The 13668-nt window shown below is 41.8% G+C and overlaps 1 protein-coding gene and 1 long non-coding RNA gene across 2 annotated transcripts in view; one reads left to right on the forward strand and one right to left on the reverse strand.

The window, feature by feature from the left end:
- The window catches only part of CPEB2 (cytoplasmic polyadenylation element binding protein 2), a 52461-nt gene extending 39109 nt beyond the window's left edge, over positions 1 to 13352 (reverse strand). Inside the window, 3 exon segments of the mRNA XM_051617827.1 lie at positions 8885 to 9163; positions 11923 to 12080; positions 12083 to 13352. Coding sequence (XP_051473787.1) covers positions 8885 to 9163; positions 11923 to 12080; positions 12083 to 13352 — 1707 coding nt within the window.
- LOC127383995 (uncharacterized) lies at positions 12624 to 13542 on the forward strand. The gene is made up of 2 exons (XR_007889346.1): positions 12624 to 12719; positions 13145 to 13542. It is a non-coding gene; the product is annotated as an uncharacterized LOC127383995 (long non-coding RNA).
- Positions 13543 to 13668: the final 126 nt, after the last annotated feature.

Consider the following 13668-nt stretch of genomic DNA (forward strand, 5'->3'; position numbering starts at 1 on the left):
AAGTAGGTTTCTCTTGCCTACTGCTATGTTCAAGACTAACTGCCACCAACACTTTGTGAGGTGATCTTCAATATGGTTTGAGTGCCAGCAAGTCTCCAGTACTATTTTACTTCACAGCAGCCTTATTTTGGGACTGGTTGGCTTTCATTCAGTTCTCTAGCTGTCCTGAGAAGCTGCAGAATGAAACTCAAGTGACTAATCTGCTTCCATGCCCTTGCAGGTTTCTCAATGGCACAATGAAAAGAACCTGCTTACCATAGCAAACTTGCTTTCCATAGAAGGTGTGAGCAGTGACAAAGCTGGATCTGTTCCCCATTGTCACCTAGCAGTCAGAAGGTATCTCATCAGAATTTTTAATGTAGTCTTAAAAGTCAGTGCTTGCTGGGTAATATGCTCTTTTGCTCTTGCAAAAATCAATTCTGAGTTAACAGAAAACATGCTTTGCTACCTCTATAGCCAACAGGGGAAAACAACTAGTATTGGTAAAAACTGAACTGTATGTGTGAGAATATCTTTGTTATAGACTAACTAAGTTTTTTTTCATTGCTATGTACATATATGTTGAAATAACACATGACTATCTGGTAAACAGTCACTACTGTGGACTTAACTTCTTAACTTTGCTCCAGAGAGCATAATCCTGTAAGAAAGGGCTCCATCATGGTTAATCCCTAATACTGGCCTACTCGGTCATGGCTCTTAGAAATTGAAAGGTAAAACACAGAACACGCATTTGTGATTCATTTGTAAACTGTTTCACTGGCCAATATGGTGCAATCATTGTTAACTTCACCCTTGCATAATTCTGTTTTGCAAGTTTTTTGTATCCAAAGTGAAAGGTCTTGTGCTGCTGGAAGCAGAAGAAATAAACTTTTCCCACCTTAGAAAGTTCATGTCTATAAAACTAAAAAAAGAGGTTTGTTTCTTTGAATTGTATTACTTTGTTTCTGACAGTGAAAACATGCAGTAGGCATGCACTATACAACATAAAAATGTGAATACACTAAAGCAGGATTTCAACAGGGGAATTTTATTCTGCTATTTCACTTGTGAGTTTGTGAAATACCCAGGTAATCAGTGCTTCAAAGTTTTAACACATATTGCAATTCACACTAATGAACTGTAAAGCAACATTATCTGAAATTTAACTATCTCAAAATGAGTTACTCTGAGTACAAGGTTTACTTTAAACCTTTGTGCAACTAGTCTTTATAATACTTTGTGCTCCCCAAAGATGTACATGATACTTAAAAGAGCACATCTATGCTAATATGAAGCTCTCATTTCAAATCAGAACTTAAAAGTATTTCAATAATGTTGGTCACATGAGCAAAGTTCTTCTAGAAGAGTTCTGCTGTAGAAAAAATATTCCACAACGCTTTGGAAAGCAACAGCTCTACTACACCAGAAAACTTATACTGCAATTTTCCTTGATCTTTGTGAAAAGCACAAAAAGTACTACCATTGAACATGATGTTTTTAGGTAGTTTTCCATGCATGTGGAAATAGTCGTAACTCTTGGGACTATCTTTAGTTTCATTATTTCAACATGGCTGATAGGCAGTTATCTTCTGAAGCCATCTGGAACGACTTTAAAACAACATGGAAATAGTTCCAAGAATTAGAACTATTTCCATGTTGTTTTAAAGGTAGTTCCAGGTTGGTTTAGAAGGTAACTGCCTATCAGCCATGTTGAAATAATGAAACTAAAGGTAATCAGTAGTACAAAGGAATAGATACATAAAAGTATACGTTAATACAAGTTTTGTATCATCCTGACCCCAAAAGCTTCTTTTGTCTAGGCTGAATTTCTGTAAAATGTTTTGCATTTCCCTCACCTCTGTGCCTCACCAGTCCTGGGCTAAGAAGCAAGTGAATTCCTGCTGTGTCAGATCAATATCTCAGTGGAATGTCACAAAATGATGCTATACTCTCCTGAGAGCAAATAGTTACTTTCTCCCAAGCACTAGGAATTCTCACACTACTACATCTGCATTCATACACAGAATTGAAAAAAGGTTTTGGTGTAACTGCCTACAGATTCAGAGCTACACGGCTAAGTGACAAATTGTCACTTCAACTTACAAGACTATGTTAGAAAGTCTAAAGTGATAATTATTTCTGAATTTTTACAAATGTACACAATATAGGAGAAGCATGATGGATCGTACTCATAAAGTTAGTGCTAGAAGGCACTTTTTGACATTGTCATGCAAAAAATCCACATACAGAGCATGCATTTCAGAAGTCCTCTCTGCCTAGGTCTAAATGTGGAATAAACGGGAGTCGAGCAGCTTTCTCTGAAGAGAAAGTTTCAGCACTAAACTGTTGGACAAATAATTTTTCTTGGCACAATCTGTTTAGGACTTGTAAATATATCCATGCAATTTATGCAGAGATTATCCTGTTTGAGCATTTGCAGAAACTCAGTGCAGTCACATCTCAAAGCTTATATATTGTCATTTACATCTAAAGCAAATACAAGGACAGAAACTATTAAACAGTGAATGCAATTTTTCTAATCTTTAACCACAAACACTAAAAATAGATGTTAATTTTTATCAAGTTAAATAGCTTTGTGTTTTGAACATGCTTCAAAGAAGTGATCTTTAGGACCACTCGAAGTAAAAAAATTGGTTTCTAACGCAGGTATCAAACTCAGTAAATGCAAGGATTTTAAAAATATGCTCCTTCACACATCCCTTCATAATCCAAAGAAATGTAGTACCATCTGTTGAGTGCTGGTAACAACTCAGAAGTCACAGAGCTTCTAATCACTTTGGAGTATGTTCTTAGCTGGCTACAAAAAAGACTAACCTTGACCTTGCTGAATTAACTGAATCTTTTAAAAGCTCAAATAAAGAAACTTGAAAAAATTGATCTTGTTAACGTATTAGTTTGGGAAGTTGTGGGTTTTTTTGGTGTGTGGTGTTGGGGTTTTTTGTTTGTTTGTTTTGTTTGTTTTTGTTTTTTTTCCTCTTAGGACCGACCTGAGTAAAAATGTGTTCTGTGACTAGAAAGTGACAGCTGATTTAATAGTAAAGTATTTGCAGACTTGAAGTACCCGAGTATAATATTCAGTACTAATGTCAGCAGTAATAACCCAACAATTAAGTACATTATATATTCTAACATATCCTCTTTGCTAACATCTAAACTTCAAGTCATTCTCATTTTAGTGAAGACATACTATAATCATTAGCCCCTTGCTGAAACCATAACTAGTGTAAATGAGAAACTTAATATGAAAACCTAGGAGAACTACAGTTTTAGCTCTGTAAAACAGGAGGTAAGTTTAAATTAGACACATGAAATTGCTTGGTTACTTTCCACGGTGTCATTAGTGGTAGAGAGGAACTACAAAATCTGGTAGACATCTTTGAACGGTCAACCTGACAAAAAGTGTTTCAAAGTTAAAATGACAATCTGCTATGTAAGCCAGCTAAATTGAGCCTAAAATGCACTAAGAACAGGTCTGTGGCAAAGACACACCTACTTCCCACTACCTATGCTTTTAAAAACAACCAAAGAAACCAACCCAAGAGCATGCAGTGTATCCATACATTCATAAACTGGAAACAAACCAGACACTTTACGGAGCTGATTAAAGGTCTGGCAAGATTGACTTACAAGACAAGTCTAGGTTATTTGAATATCAGTAACTTCAACAAAATAACCAAAAGTGCAATTACATGCTTGAAGGAAATTTTTTTACTCAAGTTTGGGGGGGGGGGGGGGGGGTAGTTTGGGTTTTGGGGACATTTTTAGCCCCTTCAGGCCCCTGGATCCCCATCTAGAAATATCTGTACAGTCTTGAGCACTTAAATGCAAATACACCAGACCATACAGTACATGTACTTTTGGACAGATCTTCGGTGAGAACACATTTGTTTTAACTTTAGAGAATGACCAAGCTTTGGCAGACAGAATAAGGTGAGATATGTTACTTAGCATATATATCATTGCTTTATTATCATGGCTGGCAAGTATTTTGTTGAATTTTCCTAACTCTGATTTTTATTTGTATTAATAGAATGAGCTGTATAACTGAAGCACATTTTAGCAGTAGGAGAGAATTCTTAAGGTCATAGTAAGTCATAAAAACATTTGTATGGTAAGCCCCATGAACTTTCCCCTAATTGATTCCTTTGAATTGTTCATCTGTGTAGCTCCCAATACTATTTACTCAAAGGTGTTGATCCTGAAGTTAGAAGCATGGCAGTAAACCATCTTCTCTAGTTAGAGATATTCCCCCCCCTATAGTCCTCACACACAAATACCTGATTTTAATATGTTATTCAATCAGCTCATAATCAATCTACTGCATTAAAAATCCTGAAGACACCGTTCTGTTGCAGGTATTGCCTTAGTAAAAATAAACTAGTAAAGCTTGGCTCATACATCAGTGTTTAGACAACTTTAGTAGTCTGAAGACTAAGAGAACTTAGCAGCTAGGTGCTCTGAGTGCTTTCAAGTTCAACATGAACTGTCAAATGCTCAGCACTTCTTGAAGAAAGAGGTCACCTATGTAGGAGTCAGTATGGCATTAAGAACCCAACTTTAGCAACTTGCTATTCTTTTAGCATTGACTGGTATGAATACCCTCTCAATTAGTAATTTAAATAGTTAGGGTACATTTATTAAGCCATCTGAAAACTGTTGCACTGAGCCTCTGAAATTCCCCAAATTGAAGTGATTGTAAGGCAGAAGCAACACAACAGCAGTTTGAATTAAATATCTGAAACTAGCACCTGTTGTGAAATACAGTCTTAAAACTAATTTTGCTTAGCAAGTCTTTTGAAAACTTTAGCACATTCCAAAAATACACAGAAAAGGAAAAATCTGCATTTGTGAGAGAGAGAACTTTACCATACCATTCCCCAGCTGCAGAACATAGAAAAATAACAACCCTCAGCTTTTAGGACCATATTGCATAAACTGTTTGTTTGAACAAACAGGAAGGACAAATCAAGGTGAAAAACACCCAGACATGCAGTGTATTTCCTGAACTCAAAAGACACAGAGAAACTAAATTCATATTCATAGAATGCAGTGTTAGTAAAGAAGATAGTTAAACACTGAAGTGTGTAACACTGAAGTATATCAAACTGTTATAATAGGTTTTAGTAAGCTTATTTGCAAGATATTAAGAAACATTTAGCTTGCAATCAAAATAAGAGTTAGCAGACACTGTAATTTAAAAAAATGTATTAGAAATGGTGAATTATCTTCCTCATCCAAAGACTGTAAGTGAAAATAACAAATATGCAAAACACCAACTTCAGTGCTTGTGTTTTGGCTGCAGAAATGCCTGAAGCATGTTTTTTGGAGGGAAACAACCAAAACTGGCAACTGAGAATTACATTGTGCCTTATATATTATTTTTTGTACTTTACATTGGGGAATAAGAGAGAATATTCATATTGCCTAACTTCTTGAGATGCCAGGTATGTTATTCTAGAGAATCAAGGAGCCTAGAGCCTCTTTAAGGAGAGAGAAACAGCTCCTCAATTAAATGCTTAAGTTAGATGGCATGAATGCCTGACAAGGTTTTTATTTTTCCTTAACGACTACGATACAAGGCAACAATCCCTTCTCTATATGAAATACCTACAATGGCACAAGCAGTGTGGCTCAACTTGTAGACACAATTTTGTCTATGGAAGAACTTTAATTGATGTTGTTTGTGTTATCTGAAAAACCTGAGTGAGAAAAAAAGCTTCTGACAGTGAATAATATAAAACCTGACTATTGGCTTAACTCACTCATGTTTAAATCAGTGTTGCCATGATATTTAACTACTTTTATTTAAAATTAAACAAAAAACTCTTGGACTTCGGAAAATTCTCCTGAGAGATATCCCTCATTACTGCTGTAACCAAAAGCAGCTTTGCTGTAACTAATGTGGCCACTGTGAATTCAACTTCACATGGGGTATGTTTAAGTTTTAACTATGAAGTACAGAAAATCTGTTTTCAGCCCTGTAAGTAATACACATAATTACTTATTCAGTTACCAGCAATGGCATTCATTCTCATTGGTGTATTAGTTCAATACCAAGAAACATTACTTTCATTATCCGTCAATAAAAACACCACAGAATAAAGAAGTTTCACGGAAGGCAAAAGCTTTGAATTTGTACACAATTCCTTTGTGGCTTATCTTGTTTGCATCAGGTACATGTTTTACAGAAACTGGAAGAGCAGCTGACACTGCTGAATGCCATTCAGACTTAGCAAAAAATACACAGCATTTTAGGAAAAGAACATTAATGATCTACAGAAAGTTAGTCAGTGAGTTTGACACTGGCTTTTCTAAGCTGTTTTCATTTGCTCAGCTTGACTTGAAGTTTGGAGGAGAGGTGCTTTGTTCCCTGCCACACAAAATCGTTACAGCAGTTAAAACAAAGATGTAGAGAAGTATTTTGCCAAACTGTGAATTATGCAGGATGTATTCAACAGACATGCCAGGATGTGTTGCCTCTGGCAGCCTGAAAGAAATGGGTAACTTTTACTTACACATAAAATGCTTCAGTATAAGACTTTCCAAATGGCACAAAATTTAATTACTGCTGTTTTTCAGTATCCTCTGAATTTGCTACTGTATCTTTAAGAATCCTCAATCTAAATACCTCAGCCTTTTATGGAAGGAGACAAGCACAGTACAAATTAACAAGATGGGTGTGTGACAGCATTGCAATTGCCAACACAAGTCCTGATGAAAAGAAGCATGAGCTCCAAGCTCTATTTAACTTTTTCATTATGGCTTGCAAAATGTAACAGTCAGCACAAGGAATTAACCATCTAACAATGGTATAATAAGTAAAAAATAAAGAACACTAATATGGTGTAGCAAAGTAATTGATGGAAGCATGTATTTTTTCCAAAATAGCAGTAGATAACACTGCAATGCTTCGAAGAGGCATATTTTTACTGTGTTCTGCAACTGTGACTTTATACATATAAGGCAGATTTAAGCACAGATATAGGGTAGTATACACTATATACATACACATACATAGGATAAATATAGTGGAACAGGTCTACTTAATTGGTGCCTGTGCTGCTCACAGGTAAGACCAACAACAAAACCTTTATGTCCACCTTCGCTCTTTAATTATCTCTCTTCAAAAAACTCAAACAACCCCAAACAGAAACATTAATGTAATTTATTAGAAATTCAAAGGATTATTTTTCTCCCATACTAGATTGGAATAATTTAGATTATAGCTGGAATGCACAAGGCTTTTGTTTAGACATAAGATTAGTTCATTTGTACTAGATGACCACTGTAAAAATTTTTGAAAGTGCAAGTAATAGTCATGCTGACTTGTAAGGCATATTGAATGAGTAAATATGTTCACAACTTGTGTTTAGCTGCATATGAATTCCAATGTATACATCACTGCAGTTTCAGTGTATGATGGCATTCATATTTTTAACCCTGTTCCTTAGGCTAACATCTTCAGGAGGCATTTCAGTGTTTACTTTCAACTGTTCCTGGAGCCCTCCACCGCCAAGCATTACCTAAGTGTCATCTGCTTTCCTTAACAGATCAGACTGAATACATGAAGAAGGGCACCCTTTTTTTCCATATTTCAACCCATACAAAAATTATTCAACTATGATATTTCAGCTAGAAAGGCTGATGAAACACATCTTCACAGTACAGACAAATCCTCTTAAGATTTCCAGGTCCAATGCATACACTTGGACTAGAATTTAAGCATGTTCAAAAGTTACCATTAGCCTCATGAATACTTCAAGTATCAGAGCTCACTGGGAACTCCACCAGCATAGGAACTCTAGTAAGAAATCTGGTCCTAGGGAGCACCCTTTTGCTACTGTTACAGCTACGTAAGGATTAGCTTGCTAATTGATGCAAATACAGCTGTACAAACTCAAATATGGTCACAATTACGACAAATGAAACTCTGTTACTCTGTGTGAAATCTAACAAAACTCAACTATAATAGCCTTATGTGGAGATAAAGAAACATTCTAGTTATTTTCTCTGCATATTGCCTTTTTTACTTTTGCTGTAATATAGTAGCTCAACATGAGACAACCAAAGCTGACACAGGCATATAAAAAATATAGAATTAATGGAATAATCAGCTTTCTATTTTAAACACATTGTTTCTGAAATAAGTTGCCCTAACTTTTTTGTAACTTAGGAAAAAACATGCAAAACCTATTAATTGTTAGAATGGCAACTGAGATTGGAATGTCCACTAACAAGAAACATTCTAAATGAATATAGGCAGGAGTATTAAAAAATAGCATTTTACCAACAGGTAACTACTAAGGGTGGAGTTAAGTGACTTTCCTGAAGTCACATAAGAAGTCACTGGCAAAATTTAGGAGCTGAACTTTTAGCTCTAGGACATGTTCTTCTGTTTAATGCTTCTAAATCACAGAATTTCCAGCCAAAACATAATATAAAAGTTGCTAGAGCATGGAGGAAACAAATGTCACTAACGTGCGAAATGTCAGCCTAGAATTCAAGTAAAAGATGAACATGAAATACACTCAGAGCCATCTATAAAAGTAGGAAAACCTATATACAAGGAAAAGTGAACCAACCCCCCCCCCCCCGATTTTTAAAGGGATTTATAAGAATATGAGCAGTACCACAGGGGAGAATACTTGTTGGATTAAACATATTTTGTTCTGTGTCAGTGGCTACAGTTTCTATCATTCTTGACAGTCAAGATTCTATATTGATGAACACATTGAAAACACTTGGGTTAGTTCCAATTTAGGACTAAAAGTTATAGAAACCAAGTACCGGGCCTGTAACCACTGCTTAATTCTCTTTTAAAATGAATTATACCAAAATGCTCTGCAAGACTATGAAGACAACAGTTACATACCATCCTTACCTGCAAAGGAAGTAGAGTATTACTGTTGTTGTCAGTTCGGAAAACATTATCTTCAATCCAAGATTTCGGTGTCAGTGATGGAGTGGAGCGAGTAAACTTAGGAGGAGCTATGACATTACCAGAAAAGGGCTTCTTCAAAGGGGAGATCTGGTTCATAGTTCCTGGAATTCCCATGTTTCCAGTTCTACGATGGTCTCTACCATGCATTCCTCCCCAGGATATATTTCCTGTGCTCCAGCCGCTACTCTGATTGCTCCAGGGTGACTGCTTCAGAAGAGGCTAAAAAGAAAGATTAAACTATATTATTTTGAAAATACTTGAAATGTTTCTCTACTTAGAAAAAAAAAACAAAACAAAAAACACAAAACAAACAACAAACCCAAGCAAGAAACAAAACAACGAACCACCAAGTAATCAATGCACAGAGATTTCTATAAACCTGAGAACATTAATTCATTACTAAGGTAAAGGAGAAATCTTAATGCAGCATCACAAAAAACTGTAATTCCCACTCTCCCACACAGCCCCCCAAAACCCCACACGCCTTGTGCAATTTAGATTATCATTTAAGTAACTGGTAGCATTCTCTACAGCTATGCAGTAGAACTATTCCAGGGTGTAAAATCATGTTACAAAAACCATGGTATCATTTAATCATACATTATTGGGTATCACATAGCGAGATCTTCAGAAAAATAATACAAGAATTTCAATGAGACCAATTAAAAAAATTATTTTAATAAATATTATTCTACTAATTATTTCTACTCAGTGAGTAGTAGTATTTCACTACAGTAAGTAGAAATTAAAAATTTAAATCCAGATGGCAGATTTTTTCCGCAGTATTCTGAGTACCACTGTCTCACTATTACCATATAAGAGCAAAAAGAGCACCGATTACTATACAGAGAATCTGTCTGAAGGAACTATCTTAACATTTCCACATTAAAATACATTATTCTAAAGCCACTGATCAAATATTTCTGAAGTAATGAACAGGACTATCAGTGGAATTCTGCAGGGTAGAATCTGGGGGCTGGGGGAGTGTAAGGATTTTTTTCCCTAATTACATACAAGTATCTCTGTATCTAACAAGTGCACTGTACTCCTGAATATGACAACGTAAGCAGTCTTTAGAGGATGAGAAGTTTTCATTCCTAAGCTACAACTTGTGCCAAAAAGAGAGCTATAGTGGTTGACATACTACCATGAGATGGACCCACTGAGCCTGACTGACACTGAAGAACAGTGTTTGTCTTTAGTGTTCTCAAATCTGACTGTTCTTGGAAAGGCTTTTTCTCAAACATAGAAGTGGTGTTTATGATATTCTAAATTCGTATATTCTGTTGAAAGGCAGTACTTCTACCTCAAAGCTTAACTGCAAGCAATGCTCAGCTTGTAATTCTAATAACAACAAATTAAAGCATGTCAATACATTATGCATTAGATAAAACAGAACTTTCAGAAGACAGTATGATAAAATTATAACAACACCCCCAGAAAGCAAGCAAACAAACAAAATCACTAAAGCCATTTTGGTCAAGTAATCAGACAAACATCCCACTCTATATAATTATAGATAATTATGTTGTAAAACTTGAATACTTTAATAGGAATTTTGGGAGAGGCAGGCACTCCATTGTGAAACAAACCTTAAGAGATAAAGTCAGTGTTAGCAACCCTCTAATATTGCTAGCTGTGCTGTCATGGCACTGTTTAAGTTTACCTACAACTTGTAACTGAGAGAAAATTCCTGTACACCTCATGTTGGAAAATTGTTTTAGAACCTGTTTGAAGAGGGTTATTACAGATGTGAAGGACAACTAGCTCCTAATCACAACGCATCCACAACAGCTCTTGGACAGGCACACATAATGTGAGATGCCAGTTCTGATAGAAATGCTTCACAAATTCAGCATTACCGATTAAAACTGACAAGATTTAATACTAGAATTAAAGAAAAAATGAGGCCTATAGAACTTTGGCCTTTCATAAACGAGCAGATGATCAGAGCAGGATGTGGCTAAAATGCACTAAGGTAACATTAACATGGGTCTGCTTGTCTCTGATTTCTTACAAGGAGTATTTTGTTCGGGGAAGACAGGTAAACTTCCATTTTAACACGGGATCGTTGCGCTACTTGACTAGAGCCGGCAGCAGAACTACGGTAACACAGAACATAGTGCCATCTCTGGGTACAAATTCGAGCAATTTCAGACAAAACCCCAGAAAAGTCAAGGTTGACAGATTTCCCATCTCAATTCAATTTCGGCGACTTGTGCCCATCGCACCGAGCCCGCCCACGGGGTGCGACGGCAGGTCTGAGGCTGGGGAAGGGGCTTCCCGGGGAGCCGGAGCTGTCAGGCTCATTGTTCCGGGGACACCGCGCTCGCCACGCGCGACTGCGGGGTGGGGGGGTCAGAAGGGAAACGGGAGGGATATTTTCAGTCCTTCTTGACAGGAAAAGGCGCGTTTACCCTCTTTTAGAAGAGGACGCCCCCTCCTCTCATCCCGAAAAGATGCAGCGTCCCCGGGTAGCCGATGGCGTACCGAGGAAGGCCCCTCACAGCCCAGCGGAGGCGGCCGACCCGCCACCTGCCGCCCGGAACGGGCGGGGAGCAGCGGCCGGGCGCGGGGCGGGCCGTTGCCACGAGCTGCCCGGCCCTGCCCGAGCCCTACCAGTCTGGCCGCACAGCAGGCGGGGGGGGCAGGTGCCCTTCCGCCGGCCACCCGCGACCCTCAGCCCGCCGAGGGCGGCAGGACGACCGCGGCAGGGCCCCGCCCTGCCTCCGCCTGTCTCCGCCAACACGGTCTCGCCGGGCTGTCACCGCCGCACAGCCGCGCCCGGCGCCAGCAGCGGGGGACAAGCCCGCCGGCGGCCGCCACTAGCGAAACCAGGGGAGAGGAGCTCCCCCCTCACGTCCCTGCGTCTGCCTCCCTGCCCCGGGTTCCCTTCCGCCCAGCTCTCTCCCCTTCTCCGCCCCGGTCTCCCTGCCGCCCCACCGCGTCTGCCCTGCCCTCCCGCCGCCGCCCGGTACCTGGTGGTGGTTGTAAGAGTTTCTCTGCTGCAGGAAAGCGGCGGCTGCGGCCGCCGCCTGGTGTTGGTGCTGGAGCTGGGGGCTCACAGGGGATCTCCGGTTCTGCTGTTGCTGCTGCTGCTGAGGTAAATTCATCTGCGGCGGCGGCGGGGGGGGGGGGCGGCGGCCGAGAAGGGGCTGCTGAAGGGCCCGGCGCAGGGGTTGTGAGGAGACACCGGCGAGAAGCTCTGGAAAAAAGCGGGGTTGATCGATGACGGGATCCCCGGGTAGAAGCTGGTCTCGGATTCCGGGCTCGGGGGCGGCATCGCGCTGATCTGCCCGCCGCCACTGCCGCCGCTGGAGACCGGAGGCTGCTGCGTCTGCTGCGGAGGCGGCGACGAGGTCTGCACCGACCAGGGGGTGCCGAAGCCGGGCAGCGGCGGAGGAGGAGGGGAAGCCGCCGAGGAGGAGCCGCCCCCGCTCTGGTGATGGGGGCTGGGGATCTCCGGGCTCTGCAGGCTGCTGAAGCCAGAGCCTAGTCCGCCGGGCAGGAGGTTCCCGGGGCTGCCCAGCAAGTGGCTGTTCGGGGGGGACTCCATGGGGGGCAGCTGGGCTCTCGCCTGCAGATGAGGAGGAGACGGAGGCGGATTCACGCAGGAGGCGGCGGCCACCCCCACATTGGGGTCCGCGGACGCCGATCCCCCCGGACAGGAAGGGGCGAGCAGCTCTAAAGCCCCCCTGTCGGCGCCGCCCTGGTGCTCGGCGGGGCTGAGGGGCCGGTGGTGCGGGTAGTCCCCGGTCCGCGGCGGCTCCGGGGGGTGAGTGCTGAGGAGCTGGAGCTGCTGCTGTTGCCTGTGCTCCTGCTGCTGGTACTTGTCAGTGGGGTGGCTGAACTGCTGCTGCTGCTGCTGCTGCTGCTGAGGGGGGTGGCGATGATAGTCTGGGGGGTGGTGGTTATTCAGGGGGTGGCTGCTGTCGAGCTGGGCTGGGCTGCTGAGCTGCTGCTGCTTAAACTCTTTCCTCTTCTGGCTCAGCTGAGGAGGAGGCGGCGGCGGCTGTTGCTGCTGCGGTTGCTTCTTGTTTAAATCCTGATGGGGGCTGAGACTGGGTTTAAAGTCAGAGGAGGGGTGGCCGAGAGGGGGGTGTCCTGATGCGGGGCTGCTGCCCAGCCTGTCGCTGCCTGGCTGCTGCTGCGGTGTCACCCCCAGGAGCAGCTCATCCTGCATGTTTTGATGATGCGCAGCAGTGGCCGCCGATGGGAGCAGAGAAGGCGGCGGCGACCCACCAGACCCGCTGCCGGAGGAACCGGTTCCCGCGGGTGAGAAGGGGCAGGAGGAGGAACGAGAGGCGGCTACCAGGGAGGGGAAGGACCCGGCGGAGCCAGCGCCTCCTACCCCCGGCGGTGGGCTGGGGCTGGCCGTCTGCGGGAGCCCGAGGCTGTTCTCCCCCATGCAGCGGAGGGGGCTCCCCTGACAGCGGCTCAGCAGAGGGACACGCTGCCCGCCCCGGGGGTCTGAAGAGACAAAGATAATTAATAATCTTCGGGGGGAGGGAGGGGGTTAAACACCCGCCTATCGCTAGCTAGTATAGAAGCCAAAAAAATAGCCACCTCCTAGAATAAAGCCCTCTGCCTTGCCGTAATTCTCACTATACTGGTTTTAAAAATATCGGAGCCTTTTGAGAACAGATATTCCTGTTTTTATCAGGGTTTGTTTTTTTCTTTTTCTCCTAATCTGTCAGTACCCCCTGTGTAGGGCGGCCCTTCCC

The sequence above is a fragment of the Apus apus genome, chromosome 4 (genome assembly GCF_020740795.1).
Source record: "Apus apus isolate bApuApu2 chromosome 4, bApuApu2.pri.cur, whole genome shotgun sequence".
NCBI classification, from domain to species: domain Eukaryota; kingdom Metazoa; phylum Chordata; class Aves; order Apodiformes; family Apodidae; genus Apus; species Apus apus.